Source organism: Staurois parvus, unplaced genomic scaffold, assembly GCF_062004578.1.
Source record: "Staurois parvus isolate SC_StPar_1 unplaced genomic scaffold, SC_StPar_1.0 ptg000049l, whole genome shotgun sequence".
Taxonomy (NCBI): Eukaryota; Metazoa; Chordata; class Amphibia; order Anura; family Ranidae; genus Staurois; species Staurois parvus.
In genome coordinates, this window is record NW_028317845.1 from 3,000,929 (window position 1) to 3,018,279 (window position 17,351).

A 17,351-nucleotide genomic window follows, 5' to 3' on the forward strand; every position below is an offset into this window, starting at 1 on the left:
CACCAAAAGAAAGCTCCATTTGTGGGGAAAATAGACATAAATTTCATTTGAATGCGGGCCATTTAAAGTATTGCAGCGCTGTATAACAAAAAATGGCCTGGTCAGGAAGGGGGGTAAATCCTTTGGAGGGCAAGTGGTTAAAACATGTGTGCTAACACAACACGTTATCGTATGGTAAGGCATAGTGCGTTATGGTAGACCATTTATTTTCAATGGTCTGTCAACATACAGTATCTTAAAACATTGAAAAATTCACCTGACCCTTTTTTTTTTTGTATTTCAATGGTTTTTATTAATTTATAACAATTAACACAGGAGGAACAAATCACGCCCACGCAGGGGCTATCAATTGCATATAGAGGAACTAGAAATTAGAGAAATCAGTGCTCTAACACCAACAGGGCAAAAGATATGCCCACGTAGGGGCCATCAATGGCACTTAAATAACAAAACATAAATATAACACTGATAACAACTCAGACTAAAGGCAGCTATCCACTGCCACACCAAAGCAAACAGAGAAAAAAAGGGGGGAAAGGAAGAATTACAAAAGAAAAAAGGATAGCCAAACCAAGAGCAGGGATCCAAGAACGCCAAAGCCAAACAACATCACATCCCCAGGCTAGCCGGGGGGAGCGTGGGAAAGGTATATTGCAACCACGGCTCCTATATTTTCAAGAATTTACATTGGGAGTCGTTGCAGATACTCGACATCTGTTCATTGAGCATCATAGCGGTCATACGGTCCCGCACTCCCTGAAGAGGGACAAACGGGCTCTTCCAGGCCTGAGCAATTGTTCTAGAGGCCGATAAAAACAAATAGGAAGCCAACTTCTGCTGGTGAGCCAAGAGGCCCGGTATGGGACAATGAAGCAAAGCATACCGAGCATACCTGACCCTTTTCTAACAACGTATAGATGGTGCACATGTTGTGGTATACTGAAGTGCATATGCATTGAGGTGTGTTGGCACAAAAGATATAACAATTCTCGTAGAGACTCTACATACCATTAGAAAGTCAAACATACATTCCTAAAATGAAATTATTTGAGCTAAATTCTACTGGTATTTGGCCAACTTTACATGCAAATACTATCCCAAAAACATTTGATCATATTGACAGTTATGGTCTGTTATATCAACATTGCAGAAAATTAGGCTGGATTGAAAATCAGCTGGTTCAGCAAGGACTGGCCAGTTTCGATCTATGGTCACTCCTCTAATGATCGGCTTCTCTCAAATTGGGAATGTTGGAAAATTTTCATTCAATCAGCGAGCACATACAGCCAATCAGCTGCAGCGTGATCAGTGTATTCTGACAGTGGAGGAGTCCCTGCTATCAGAATACAATAAACAATGGGGAGGATTCGTCCATCCACCTTGCTTGTATGGATGAGGAATCCATTGTTTGTTTTTTTTTGGGGGGGGGGGGGTTTAGATTAGCCCACTGGGCCAAGCCCACCTTAAAGTGTCACTAAACCCATAAGAGTAAATTCAGTCTGTATATGCAGTAAAGCATGATTGTTATACTCACAGTGGAACCTACAGGGTTAATCCTCTGCATTGTGTAAAAATTTCTGTTTGATCCTGACTTCTCTGATCCTCCCCTTTTTCCAGTGCCCTCCTCTTATAAGACATATTGTGTGGAGACACTGCACATAGTGTGTGTTGCTAGAGAGATTTTTTTTCTTGAGAGAGTGCATATGATCAGTACAGGGCCAATTAGCACTCTCCAGACAGAGGGCCAGGGGTCTGCATCCTCCTAGAGAGAACGCCTCCTATAAGCTTTGACCTATGCTCTGCTGGACACTGATAGAAGTCACAAGACTGCTCTAACTGTTGATGACAAAATGTATTTAGCAGTTTATATTTACTAAAATAATTGCACTTCCATGTTCTGAGTACTGTGGGAGACCAGATATAGTAAATGCAGGGTCCTGGGTTTAGGCGTTGAATTTTAATGATGCTTTTGATGTGCACTAACATGCCTAAAACATATATAAGCATTTCAGATACATTGCACATGCATTCATGGCACTTAAGTGAATGCTCCTCAAATGCCCTCGGTGCTGTGGTTTCCATATTTTTTTGCTCATCCTGAACACTCTGAACGCTTTGGAACTGTATCATAACCACTATTACCACATCTTCTAAAACACACAATTACAATGAGAATTTGCTTAGGCTGGAGCAGCCAGAATCGAAAAGAACTGTACATGGCAACCAATCAGCTTTTAGCTTTAATTTTCAAAGTTTAAAGCAATACTCAAAGCAAACAAATAAAGGTTTACGAATAGGCAGACTAAGTTTACATTTGCATCCTGTGCAGGCTAATCAAGATGGCCAAAAACAAGGAAGAAGTTGGGGAGAGGACGCTGGTGTTGACGAGGGACCTCCTGGGCATTGGACTGTTGGTGTCCTGTGTTTAGATCCACTTTTAACTGATCAAGTTAGAAGCAGATTGTTTGCACTGTTTGCATTGTTTAGTTGGTACGGTTGGATAAAGTCACCAGTCCACCCAGTTCAACCTGAGTGTGCATGAGTGTCTGATAGAACAGAGCCTTGGGAGCAAGCAGCACATGCTCAGTTTGGTGTGTATTGCTAGAGAGTGCATGTGATCAGAATATGGCCAATCAGCACTGTCTAGACAGAGGGTCAGGAGTCCTGCAGCCTCATAGAACAATGAGGGGAGAATTAAAACTCCTCCTACAAGCTTTAACCAGTGTCCTGCTGGATACTGATAGAAGTCACAAGACTGTTCTAACTGCTGATGAGAAAAGGTATTTAGCAGTTTATATTTACTAAAATAATTGCATTTCCTTGTCCTGTGTACTGTGGGAGTCCAGATATAGTGAATGCAGGGTCCTGGGTTTGTATATTCCCTCCTAAGTGCCTTTTCTCCAGAGAGAACACATTTAACATCTGTAGTTGTTCCTCATATTAGCTTTGTCACTCTGGACTCTCCCCAGTTTGGACTCATGCTTCCTGAGAATTGGTGACCAAAACGAAACCGCATACTGAAGAGGTGGCTGAACCAGAGTTTACTATGGTCCTTTGCAAGCTGCGCCAGGTTTTTTCTACTCCCGTTTAAGTAATGTTCCCCCCCATTGCTTACAAATTTGTGTGCAAATAATAAATTCCGACAGAGTGTAACTAAATTCCAATAGAGTGGAAAACAACTGATTACCTTATATAACTACTTGCTTACTGGACATTTTCACCTCCTTCCTTCCCAGGCCAATTTTCAGCTTTCAGCGCTGTAGCACTTTGAATGACAACTGCGCGGTCATGCAACACTGTACCCAAACCAAATTTTCACCATTTTTTTTAGACAGAGATTTCTTTTTGAGGCATTTAATCACCACTTGGGTTTTTATTTTTTGCTAAACAAACTAAAAAAAGACAACATTTTTAAAAAACAAATTTAAATTTTCTCCTTCACTGATATGTGCTGATACTGCACTGATAGGCGGCACTGATGGGCACTGATAGACAGCAATGATAGATGGCACTGATGGGTACCGACAGGCATCATTGATGGGCACTAAAAGGCAGTACTGATGGGCACTGATAGAGGCACTAATAGGCGGAACTGACTGGCACTGATAGGCGGCACAGACTGGCACTGATAGGTGGCACTGATGGGTACTGATAGACTGCACTGATGAGGAGGTACTGCTAGGCGGCACTGATGAGTATTGAAAGGCATCCCTGATGGGCACTGAAAGGCAGCACTGTGTGGCACTGATGGGCACAGATAAATGGCACTGATAGGCAGCGCTGACTGGCACTGATTGGCAGTGATAGATGGCACTGATATGCGGCAGTGATGGGCACTGATAGGTGGAACTGACTGGCACTGATAGGTGGCACTGATAGATGGCACTGATGGGTACTGATAGGCTGCACTGATGAGGGGGCACTGATAGGTGGCAATGATGGGCATTGACAGGCATCACTGATGGGCACTGAAAGGCAGCACTTATGGGCACTGATCTGCGGGAATGATGGGCACTGATTTGTGGCAATGGTGGGCACTGATCTGAAGCAATGATGGGCACTGAAAGGCAGCACTGATGGGGCTGCACTGACGATCACTACATTGATTTTCAGTGTAGATGTCCCCTCTGACGTGCTGTCAGCGTGAGGAGAAGACTGCTGATAACCAGCATTTCCTGTTTACATGTTATCAGCTGTGAGTGAACACAGCTGATGACATGGTAGAGCCTACGTCATCAGCTCTTTACCGTGATCGGTGATCCGCTGTGTCCTAGGGACACAGCGCACCACCGATAACCATGTCGTGTGCCCCTGGGGGTGCGCATGCACAGCAAGAGTGGGAGGATGTCATATGACGTCCTCCCAGAACAAGAGAGCTCCCGTCCAGGGGTGGACTAACCATTTGGAAACTCAGGCACTGCCCGAGGGCCCGGGGTCAGTAGGGGGCCCCATGAGATACCCCTAGTACCTTTTTCATAGTTTTTTTTTGAGTTTGGGCAAGGACACAGGGGCCCCATGATCCCCTATTGCCTGGGGGCCCCATGAGTTGTCAGTCCGCCCCTGCTCCCGTCCATCCATCATTTCCTTATACGGCGGGCGGGAGGTGGTTAAAGTGGTTCTCAAGGCTGATATCCCCCTTATACTTACCTGAGCCCGATCTCGATCCAGTGGTGCACATGACAGTAGCGGCTCTCCCTCCTTATTGGCTCAGAGACAGCAGCAGGAGCTATTGGCTCCCTCGGCTGTTAATCACAGCCAGTGAGGAGGAAGCGGTTAGCAGGGCTGATAACCGCTGGTGAGTGAGTGCGCACAGGTGTCCCATAGCAAGCAGCTTCCTATGGGGGCACTCAGAGGGGGGTGGAGCCAGGAGATCCAACAGGGGATCCAAGAAGAGAAGGTCGAGGCTGCTCTGTGTAAAACCATTGCACAGTCAGGTAAGTTTAACGTTTATTTTTTTGTTTATTTCTTTAGCATCGCAATACAACAGGCTAAACAGCAATTGTGCTGAACAGTGTCAATAACTCCTAGAGGATTGTACATTTCATTACTTTGTAGACATGAGAAGAATCACAGTTGAATGGCTACCACTGCACTATGCACACCATACACCCTGCTCCTGAATCATTCTAGTGCAAGTGTATAGGCGCCTGTGCAGCTGGCTCTCCTTCAGCCAATTTCTCACTCTCCTCTCTCTCGCTGACACATAAAGCAATTTCTAATTAGTTCCCCCCCCCCCCCCCCATCTCTATCCACCTGTCTCCCTCTCACAAATTCCAGCATGCCGTCAAGTCCCTGTGCTTGAAATAAATAGGTTAAGAGGTCACATATCCCATCCTCAAATCTGAAAACTAAGTTCAACTCCTTCCTTATCCTGTCTTGTTGTATTGTCTCCCATTCTATTTCTGTCTGCGCTCTAAACACCTATTCTATTTGCTCCCTCCTCCTCCTCCTCCTCCTCCTCCTCGCTCCCTCTCTTCTCTCCTCCTCTCCCATTCTCTCTCTTCTCTGTTTAAATCCAATTCTCTTTCCCATTTTCATTTCTCCCCCTTACCCCATAATATTTGTTCCCTTGATTTATATTTGCTGTCCTCCTCCTCTGTCTACCCTTTCCTCTTTCCCTTCTTTCTCAGTTCTCTTCTCCCATATTCTACACTTAATGCAAGAGACAGCGAGAGAGACAGTGAGAGAGACCTCCTCCCCATCCATAGAGTCTTTTCCTTCTCGTTTCCCTGGTAACCACCCGGAGTGCAGTCTCTGGCTGACAGCAGTGTCCCTGCACTCTCAGCGCACTTCTGACTGTCTGAGAGAGTGCAGCATGGAGCCTCAGGCAGTGTCCGACGAGGGGGAAGCACTTGCCTGTGACCCTCCAAGTCCATGTGAAGAAGACCCCATCGAAGGGTGAGAGAGCCAGGGGCTGGGAGGAGAGCGCACAGCGCTGACAGCTAAATATAGAAAGCGTGCAAACTGCTGACAGTCACCGGCGTGTGTGATCGGAGGTGTAGGTGTGTGTGTCTCTGCATGTCCGTCTGTCTTGCTCATCCATTATTTTATTCTCCTATGAAGGTGTTTATTATCCCTGTTGCTGCATGTCACTGCCTGTAATGTAAAGGTGGTATGCAGGTGGCCATGCACCTATGATTGGCAGCATATGTGTTGTCAGCAGGTGTGTGTCACTTTGTAATGGTGTACGATCGCTTTTTGACATATTGATGTTCTCTCTGCAAAGGAATGTGGGTAGTTGTGGGTGTAAGTGTGTGCGCAAGTGTGTGTCATTTTATTGAAATAACCACCTTGCCTGTATACGTATAGGACTTTGCGGGTACCAATGAACATAAATTCACCTATCTAACGCACATTGTGAACTGCATGCATGCGAACACCTACAGGCACTATGACACATAGTTATTAATGGTAGGATATGCGTATTAGGCCGTATTTACTAAGCTGTCCTAATTCACACGAGGTCTGTGGATGATAACAACACAGTTCTGATTGTTTTGGAGACACAGATTATACATGTGTGATGACATGTGTACAGTATGGTATGTTTGTGTAGGGGTTTGACTCTAACCTTGCTTGGCAGGGCTACTTGTTTAGTAAATATCATAGTACTACCTATCACCCTGAGACAGATTATCCAAATGTATTAAAAAAAAAAAAAAAAAAAAAAAACACATTTGATGCGAATATGATTGAGAGGCTGCACAGGCTAATTAGTGCGCACAAATATAGATTTGTCCCAGCTGGCTGTGAATACTGTAATCTGTAATTTCAGGCGATTTGTCATATTCTGCAGTACAATAGGGAAACCACAACATCAAGCGGCATTTAATATTCCATCTTTTCAGTTAGACTTTGTAGGCTGAACTCCAATAAATATAGCCACACAGGGTCATATTTAGCCACGTGCAGTGCAGGAGCATCATTGCACAGGTGTTTACCTATTCACTAAGTTGGCTGCGCCTGGTGCACAATTTACATTCATTGTTTGTTTGCTCTACTTAATGCTGCCTCCTGGCGGCCCTATAAGTGGACTTTGGTAGCTTCTGTATCATGTGATTGCTGTGATTGGCTCCCACAGCGGTTACAAGATCAGGAGCCTGTTCCATTGGCTACTGATTAAAAGTCTTAATCAACAGCCAGTCAGTGTGCTGGAACGTGCAGTGAGTGCGCTATCAGAACATAACCTCAAGCCACCATGGAGATCTATATGTGGGCACTTGGTGTTAAAGTCCACCTTTCCTGCTTTTGCACATATGCATTATGAGTGGGCAAGAGGTTAAAGAGGAACTCTTCTTTTACAAAAATAGAAGTCAGCAGATACTCAGATACAAATACCATAGCTGCTGAATTGAAGGCCACATGCACACTGGGTATTTAGTGTTTGTGAGGCATAGGTGCAGCTTCCAGCCCTACTGCTGCAGCCTGTCAAAGCCTAAGCCTAGAAGTCACTGCGGCTGGATGCTATATAGAGTGGTGTTTGCATTTAAGGCCTTGTGTGAATAAACAGAATACCTGCATTCTGAGCATGTGTCTCTAAATCATACATCCATAACAGCAAGTATCACTTAGCAAAGAACCCAGCTGCAGCATATTTCAGCCCATCATAGACTTTGACAGGCTGCAGGTAGTGTGGGTGGATGCAACACTTGTGCCTCTTGGGCGCAAAAAAATGTCAGGAATAAATGCACATGAGCTAAACACCCAAGAAAGACATGCTTACCAGTCTATTTGGGCCAATGCTTTCTTCACCATTCATTAGGTTCCTGCGCCACCATATTGAATTTGGGAGTCGACAGTCACTTCCTGATGATTCACAGCTGGCTCTCCATTATACATGTGCAAGATCAGCTGGCTGGGTTTGACTGGTCCTGTAACCTCCTGGGATGTGTGACATTATTTCCGGAGGTTGCAGGTGAGCCAAATGCAACATCATCCATGTTTAGGTGAGCAAAAGGGAAGTGAGAGCAAATACCTGCTGAAAAAAGTACTTGCCCTCTCCTAGAAAAAATCTTTTCAAATGTGTAACAGGGAGGGGTGGTTAGAAGGAAGCTGTGTGGAAACTGTGAGTGAAAGCCCACTTTAACAATAGGGTTATGTATGAGAATTTACCATCAAGGTGAGAGTTCCCATGGCACTGAACATTGGATTTACTAAGCATGAAGTGAAGCAAAGGGATTTGGACTAAAGTATACCTGTATTCAATTCTGTATGGGAATATGGTTGTTTCAAGTGAATATGGGGGTCTTCTCACTTTAGCTTACGTCGCACCTTAGTAAATCAGGCCCACAGTATTTGCTGTCCAACTGTGATGATTAGGCTCTGTCACAGGAAGTGTTGATTCGCAAATTATTCATGATACTGATCCTTTTCATTTCCAAACCTCGTAGCTCTACTATAACATCCAGAAATGGTTCACTGTGCAATTGCCCATTGCTTCTTAAAGAGGTACTGTCATCAAAAATTCAAAAAAACATAATGTGCAGAAAATGTTTTTTGTTTTAAATCATGTAAAGCTTAATTGAACAAATTGTGGCATTCCGGAGCAGTAAAGCCATACCAAAAATAAAAGACATTTCTATAACAGTTGAAAGATGCACCAAATAAATCATCTCTACTGTCACCCTGGGCATTTTGACAATCTCATATTGTAAGTTCCCTCGGACTTAGGCCTGGCATATTGAGCCATGGCTCCCACAGTTTCTCAAATTTACCAGGACAACACCTATGTTGGTTTATATAGCGTTCTAGCAAATAAGTATTATCTACACCAACTCCTTGTGAATTCCTCGGGTATCACCTCACTGAGAATACCCAGAAGGCAGCATTTGGGGGTCTAGTGACACATTAGTCTGAAGAACTCTCTTGAGTGTATCCACCACCTCCTTCCAACAGAGGTGTAACTTGGTGCAATGCCATAATCAAGTCACCATAATCTCTCCTGCATCGAAATCAGACATTTTAAATGCTTACTTTTTTTTTCACTTGCAATATGCCTTTGAATTGCTAGCAATTTTGACTCTTCAGGAAGAGTCAGTTCCCCAGCATAGCCCCTCCTTCTTGCTATGTCATAGCCCTCTCTCTTCTGGGAATGCTTAATTACTGTATTTGCTGGCCCAGCTCTTCTACCTGCAGCGCTACCCCTGAAGGAGACAATGTTGTTCAGATCCCCTGTTCCCAGTACCAACAGCCCTCTAAGCAGCATTACACTCTCTGACACCCCATGGCTGAAAGGATGATTATTTGGGTGTTATGCTTAGCAGAGCGACTATCAGTGACAATAGCAGTGAACAATGGCCAATGGCAAATGCAATAATAATGCAAAAACTGGATGTTAATAAAATGTCACAGGGTACACAAAAATCGGGCTCAAGGGGGAAAAGTCTGCACCTCCTAGACCCTAATGTATGGGGAAGCCCTAAATATAGGATATTTACACTGTCCCTCATTATCTCCTCTCACTGGCCAGTGGTATACCTGTAAATGGCTGGTGCTGTGGCCCAAGACTGGGGTGCTTTTAAACAAACTTTTTGTAATTTCAACAGAAAGGAGAGTAATCCTCAAAAAAAATCCTTGGGGTCCCCAACTGTGTTGATGTTGGCTCTTTAGGTAAATGTTAGCTCTTTGGGAATGTAGCAAAGATGGTAGCCAATGGTCTCTTACTATTCTGAAGTCTGTTCTAGAGTCTCCTACCATTCGTGAGCATCCGAAACACTGAACATATGATCAGGCTGCCTCTAAGGACAATGGCAACAACTCTGAACACTTTAGTAGTGATTCCAGACAAAGCTACAGAAGCTCTAGGACATGGCCCCCTCACACACTTGGCTGTTCCTCCAATGTGGTGGTCTTTGACAGGTACAACAGTTCAGTCCCTATCTAGTGACACAGGTAGCACTGGCACCAGCTTCAGCACACCAGCACCTTCTTCCTCATTCTCTGTGTGAGGTTCTGTATCTCTAGCCCCAGCATCTGCTCTCCTCTCCTCTTGCAGCAAACCTTCCTTCTAGGACCTGTAGTCCCACATAGTATCTATGTCCTTCAGGGCTAGTTCCTGGGACCTACATCTCCCACCAGTCCCTGCAACTCTCACAGTTCTTCATCGGGGGGGTTGGCTGTTCCTCCTCAGCCTGTGCCTACAGTCAATCATAGCTACCCCATTCTCCTTTCCAGGCAGCCGGTGGGGCACACAGAGCCTGTGCCCAGTGCTGTTGCTCTGCTCCAATTGCCCCTTCCCAAGTACGGCTACTCAGAGTGCCTGCCAGGGAAGAAGGGACATCAATCTCTGTGGGTGGTACTGTCACAGCTATTTGGCTACTGAAAGAGAAGCTTAACTGGCTTTGCTGGGGAGAAGTAAAGAGGGATACTATAGAGCAGGGCTGAAGAGGTTCAGAATTTAAAATTTTTTACTTTGAATAGTATAATGAACATTTTACTCCTGCAATCACTGAATGCCGGCAGAGGGAGAGGAGGAGAAGCTGGCTTTCAGTGGTTTCAGGAGGAAAATGGAGAGGATTAGTTCCTGTGTATGCTGCACCCCACCCCTCCTGTCCAAGTGTAAAACAGAATGTGACAGGGAGGCCACACGAGCCCCATGAAGCATGGGGCAAGGTCGTCATTGCGACCTTTGATGCTTCACCAGTGGTTGGAGAGTGTGGCAAAAACACATCTCAATGATGGGGTTTTACGTTCCCCAAACCACAAATGTATCTGAGCTCTTATTGTCCTGAGCCCCCTATAAAGCAGCTTTAACCACAACATGGGTGTTGCGCAGTGCACCTGCGGCTTTACTGCTAGTTGCGCATTGCCATAGACTTCTATTATGCATTCAGAAGTTTTGGTGCACTTTCAGAAATTTCTCCAAACTCGCAAGATATAATAGAAGTCTATGACTCAGTGCAGCTAACCTGCAGGAAAGCTGCAGGTGCACTGAGCTGCACCCGTGGATCAGTGTGAAAGCAGCCAAATAGTTGTTAACCCTTTTACAGGTGCTAATATGTGTATTGCAAAGTGCAGTGTATTAGTTGTTTAATACACTGACCTTTTTTTTCCTCTTCCAGCTTCTGCTGGCATCACTCTCCAGAATGCTAGAAAGGTCCTACGTGTGAAGTGCACTTGGTATCACTCCATCTGGGATGGGGCCGGCGCTACAGAGGAATCATTGGGGCCTCCTTCTTCCTCCACTGCCGGCGCCGGCTCAGTGCACTCCGATGTTGGTCAGCAAGCCCAGAGCGTGATTAACAGCTTCCGACCCAGGGCATGTGCTTCCCTGGTTTGAGGTCGAGGACTACATCAGAAAGCTCTGATGGCCACAAGTTGAGCACCCCTGCTATAGAGGGTCACTTGGGTGACATGAACACCAAGATGGAGGTGCCCAGCAGAAGTCTTAGGGATGTGTACATAATGGGCGATTTCACAGATAATAACATGCATACATACGTTAATTGCCTATACTGTATAGTCTTATAGGAAGACTTTTGTTGAAGTAAATGGTTGTGCAAGTGTCTCTTTCGGGTAAAGCTTTAAACAACATATGGGTCATTGCTGTCCTCTTTCCAAAAATGCTGGTTGTCACGCTCCTTAACTGATCCTCTAGCACTTTTGAGTCACTGGCCCAGAACAATGATGCGTATCAGAAACATCTGAGTAAAGTCAGAGGTCCTTATCTTCATATTTTTTCTGGTAACTCAAAGTACAGAAGTTAAAGGATTGGCACGAAAGCAAAGTAATTTTCATAAAGAATGAGAAATCAGCAAAAGCAACCCCCATATTTCCCTCAGTAAGGGGTCTTTGAAGTGTATTGTATGTGATGCCAAGTACTTGTTTTGTGTAGTTTTGGATTGAGTGTGGAAGGACTAGAGTTCCTGTCAGGTCTTTACTGCCATCAGGAGCTCTGTCTGAGAGATTTACACCCACCTCCTGTTTTTGCTGACAATGGTTTCACCAGACAGGAAGTGAGAGGAAAATCTGCACCAGGGGCACAGAAAGAAATACAAATCTGACAGATGCTCCAGTCTTCTTCTATTAAAAAAAAAAAAATGTTGTGTTGCTGTCAGAGGCATCCCCTCACTTTCTGCCTGCTGAAATCTAGTCAGCAGGACAGGAAGTGAGGGTAAGTCTCTCTAATGGAGCCACAGATAGCAGTAAACACCTGACAGACATTCTAACCAGGGTGGATTTGATTTAAATAAAACTGATTTAAATCACGATTTAAATCACTAGTCAGTAAGGCTTTATTTAAATCATAGTTTTCTATATAGACTAATTCTTGCTGGTATAACTTTAATATGCAAGTAGATGAAGATTTTTAGAATAACAACTTTTCATATTAGTTTTTTTAGATCCCCAGTTTAATAGGTTAATCATTCATATTTGGACAACTTTTCTGTTGTGCTTAGGAAGGAGAAAAATAATCATTACCTTAATAATAACAATTTAAATAGATTTATTCAACTGAAACAATAACATTCCAGCATATGTTATTTGCTTAAAGAAACATCCATGTTTGTTAACTAATTTGGCTAAACAAAATATATATTTTTTAAGAAACTTAGACTGTCAGGCCCTTCCTCCTCACACTTAGTTTCACTTTCTTCTTGTGCAGATCTATTCCACTCCAAACAATCAGAAAAATATTGTTTCTATTCTATTCACTGAACTTCTTGAAACTTAGCACTGAAGGGGTTGATTCTGTATTCATAGGTTTGTAGAAGTTAGGATTAAGGTCTTTCTTAACTCTGTTCATGTTATAACATTTTTGCTGTGAAGAAGAGGCATGTGATCTCCGCTGAGTCAAATTCAGTTTTGAGAACTGCAATAGTAAACCAAGGATCTGTGATAATATCTTGTAGGCAGACAAACTGCCCAATAATCTTACAAAACCTCTGGAAGAGCATGACATTGTGAATGGATTCATGGAATTTATTTACCAAAACAATTAAACATATACAGCCTTATTCTACATAATTAAAAAACGAATCTTTATTTCATGATGGAATAACCTTTGGATGGTAATATATTTTCCTCAAAAAGCATTTTATTCAAAAAAATCCGATTTAAATAAAAAAAATCCGATTTAAATCAAAAAAATCCGATTTTTTTTATTTTTTTAAAAAAAACATTGATTTTTATCCACCCTGGTTCTAACCCTTCTCCACTCAATTACAAAAAAAAAAGGTTCCTTTAAATAACTGCAAAAACAACAAGTGTCATAGGCATGGAGAAACACTTGTTTATGATGCCTGGCTCCATGATGTAGAACAGGTTTTAACCTTGTGAGCAAAGACATCCCTGCATCTGTCAGGTGACATATTTGTCAACACCATGGATGTGTGAGTGTAAACGTAGAACAGTTCTTGCAGCCCATAGCAGCCAGACGTCCTTCATACTCCTAATCTGCACAGAGAAAATAAGGAGAATTTGTTGCCAGGGGCAACCAAGCCTTCCTTCAGACACTTTGATAAGTAGAGCTTGTATTTTTTTGAAAATGTCAGTCTTGCATAACCTGAACTGAACCTTTGGCAGTCTGTGTTGACAGATAATTAATTTTTCATTTATTCCATTAAACCAGTGCTAGTTGAATTAGACAAACACAGTAAATTATATATCTTACTGCTTTAAGTGAATTTTGCAATACTGGTTAAAATGGAACTTCAATTAAGTAAAAGTTCTGCTTATCCTCTTCCCCCTTCCTCTTCTACACTATTGCAACTTTTTTTCTATTTGGAGTCCCTTTTTCTGACAGGTACCTGCTCCCACTTTTGTTTTTCTTGCCTAGGCGAGAATAGTGGAAGTTTAGCATCCTCCTCATCACACAACCTCCTGGGACAGGAGACTTCCGGCCATTCTGAAAGTGCAACATGACCCAGGCATGCACAGCGGGAAGCTGGCTGTGAAACAGCAGGAAATCACAGCTGGCTTTCCACAGTCAGGATGGCAGCGTCGGGGATGGCAGCTCAGTAGATCATTTTAAAAAAGGCCTGGATTATTTCCTAAATGCACATGATATAACTGGATACTAACATTTATAGGTAAAGTTGATCCAGGGAATATCTGATTGCCTCTCCCGGGATTAGGAAGGAATAATTTCCCCTGGTGGAGCAAATTGGATCATGTTTTGCTGGGGTTTTTTGCCTTCTTCTGGATCAACTGTGGGTATAGGATTGTATACATTTTTATTGGTTGAACTAGATGGACTTGTGTCTTTTTTCAACCAGACTAACTATGTAACCTGAAAACCGACAAAGAACCAGCACGAGTGAAGACAGTATTGGATCCCTGGGCTGGTAAGTATATGTTTTTTAAAAGTCAGCAGCTGCAGTATTTGTATCTGCTGTCTTTTATTTATTTATTTTATTGGTCGTAGATGCTCTTTAACCTCCCTAGCGGTATTCCCGAGTGTAGCTCGGGGTAAAGTTTCAGTACCAAAAGCGGTAACCCCGAGATACACTCGGGCTTACCATGCAGCATTGCATAAGGAGTCCCTGCAGCACTTACCTTGTCCTTCGCTCCCACGATGTGTCCCCTGCAGCGTCCCCGGCCATCTCCTCCGGCTGATGCCGGCATCCGGCTTCTGTGTTCCGGTCCCTGTGACGTCGGGACATACGGGCGCCGGAACCGGCGGCAAATTTGAAATTTTTTTAAAAATGTAATTTTTTTTAAAATGATTTTTACATAGTAAAATATTGCTGTTTCAAAACATTTCACACACATTTTGTCCCTACTGCTTTGTCCTGTCCCCTGCCTGCATTTTCACTGTTCTTTCTGCCTGGAAACTTAGAAAAGTCCATGGCGTCCAAAAAGCGTCCCTTTATGTCAAAAGCGGGTTTAGACCGGCTAGAGAACAGCGATAGTAAATCAGAACTACTTGCAGAATTGAGTGGGGAAATTCGTCATCAGACACTGAAAACGATTCTGCGACTTTGCTCAGTGATGTGCGAACTTGGCACTATATTTCAAATTTCAGTGTTTTTGGTTTGATATTATTTATTTAAATTTATTATTATTATATTATTATTTTTTATGATTATTTATTAAATTATAATTTATGATTTTGTGTTTCAAGTTTTATCATATCCGGAATGTTTACTAGACTCTTGTTCGGACAGATTTCAGTGAGTTATTCCTAAATTACAGGCCTACAATAAAAAGAAATACATATTTCCATGCAAAAAAATGGTACCGCTTTCAGCACCAAAAATCTGAAATAATCATACTGCCAGGGAGGTTAAGCTCTGTTTAACTTGCTGTGAACAGAACTCAATACAGAGGAAGCGTGGCCATAATCACAGCACTTCAGTAGACATACTGCTAATGTGTCATGAACAGTTCGGTCTGAACAGAATACCGTTCAATACTATAGGCTTTATTCATGATTGCTCAGTTTTGTTCACCACAGGACACAGAATCAGTAGAATCAAGAACATTGATTATATTGCCACTTTAAGGAGGAATTTGGAACTGGAAAACAAAAACAGCCAATGGCCAGCAAATAATAGCTCCTCCCACTCCCATAGGTATCATTTTGTTTCCCCCTAGTGTCTCTCGACCCCTCGCCTCACCCCCTCAGTCTCCACCCGAATCACAAGCCTACTGAATGACATATCAGATTGGATGTCGCTCCACTTCCTTAAACTGAACCTCTCCAAAACCAATCTCCTAGTCTTCCCCCCAGCCCGCACACCACCCCCCACTTCTCCATCACGTCCAACAATGCCACCATCAGGCCCACCCCACAGGCAAGAGTACTTGATGTCATTCTGGACTCCAACCTATCCTTCCAGCCCCAAGTCCAATCACTAACAAACTCATGCAGACTCCACTTCCGCAACATCACCAAAATACGCCCATTCCTAACCCCAGAAACCACCAAGCAGCTCATCCACTCCCTCATCATATCACGACTCGATTACTGCAACTCCCTCCTCACTGGCCTGCCTCGCCACAGGCTATCCCCGCTTCAGTCGATCCTGAATATGGCAGCCAGACTCATCCACCTTACCAACCGCTCCGTTTCCGCCACCACCCTCTGCCAATCCCTCCACTGGCTTCCAATTGCCCAACGGATAAAATTCAAAATCCTAACACTGACGTACAAAGCTGTCCATCATACTGCCGCAAACTACATCACCGACCTAATATCCAAGTACCACCCAACACGCACTCTCCGCTCCTCACAAGACCTCCTTCTCTCCAGTTCCCTGGTCTCCTCCTCCCATGCCCGCCTCCAGGACTTCTCCAGGGCGTCACCCATCCTCTGGAACTCCCTACCAAAATACATCAGACTATCACCTACTCTCCTCTCCTTTAGGCGCACCTTGAAAACCCACCTCTTCAAGGAAGCCTACCCCACCCCCTGCTAATTCCCGACCTCCTCCACTCTTCCTACAACTCCAATCCCCACAGTTATTTCATCCTGTACCACTATCCCCTCCCTCCTAGATTGTAAGCTCCAAAGAGCAGGGCCCTCGAACCCCTCGTGTATCGCATTGTATTGTTATTGTACTGTCGCATGTACTGTCTCCCATTGTAATGTACAGCGCTGAGCGAACTGTTGGCACTTTATAAATACTGTATAATAATAATAGTGGAAGGATAGACATCTTATCTTTTCAGAGAAAAGTATACCCTTTTTTCTGGACAATTTTATTTTTAAAAAGACAATTCTTTCTTTAATCAAGATTCTTTATTATACTCTTGAGTTGTGATTCATTACATGACTATCTGGATCAACTGATCCTTGACACCGCCTTGGAGGCCATAACTGGATCCCACCAGGCTTAAGCTTGCAGGGCTAACCTATAATGTGACCCTCGGATGCGGGGTTCTGTTTGTGGCACTTGCCAGAACCAAATGTACTGGTCTGTTAGTCGCGGAGTGCTTTACAGGTCAAGATCCTTAAAGATTCCCTAGGAGCTATGCCTGCGGTTGTCAGGGATCCCGGCCGCTCAGCGTCGCGCGCATGCGCAGATCGCCGACTCTTCCTGGCCGGCGAATACAGAGATCGCGGCGGCGGCCGCGCATGCGCAGTAGCGATCGCAGCCGCACCAATGGAAACTCAGGGCGCCCTATTTAAATCTGCCCTGTGCATTTCCAAAGTGCCGCAAGGTCTTGTTCCTGTTCCTGTGTTCCTGCTAGTACGTTTCCTTGTTGCCTGTTCTGATTACGCTGACCCTCTCCTGCTCTGACCCCGGCTCGTTCCTGACCATTCCTCTGACTGACTCTCTGTACCACGCTGCCCGCTACCTGCTGAACCTGGCTTGTGACCCCGACCATCCTCCACTTGCTCCCTCTGTACCACGCTGCCCGCACGATACCGACCCGGCTAGTCTGACCTCGCTCACTCCTAGCAG

The 17,351-nt window shown here is 44.1% G+C and overlaps 1 protein-coding gene across 2 annotated transcripts in view; it reads left to right on the forward strand.

The window, feature by feature from the left end:
• The window catches only part of NGEF (neuronal guanine nucleotide exchange factor), a 192,213-nt gene that overhangs the window by 79,175 nt on the left and 95,687 nt on the right, over positions 1 to 17,351 (forward strand). Inside the window, exon 1 of one of the 2 annotated variants that reach the window (XM_089665954.1) lies at positions 5,477 to 5,898. The exons of the other annotated variant lie outside the window; for it this stretch is intronic. Coding sequence (XP_089522080.1) covers positions 5,657 to 5,898 — 242 coding nt within the window. The 5' untranslated portion in view covers positions 5,477 to 5,656. Of the gene's footprint in view, positions 1 to 5,476; positions 5,899 to 17,351 lie in introns of those variants that run through there. 2 annotated transcript variants of the gene reach the window in all.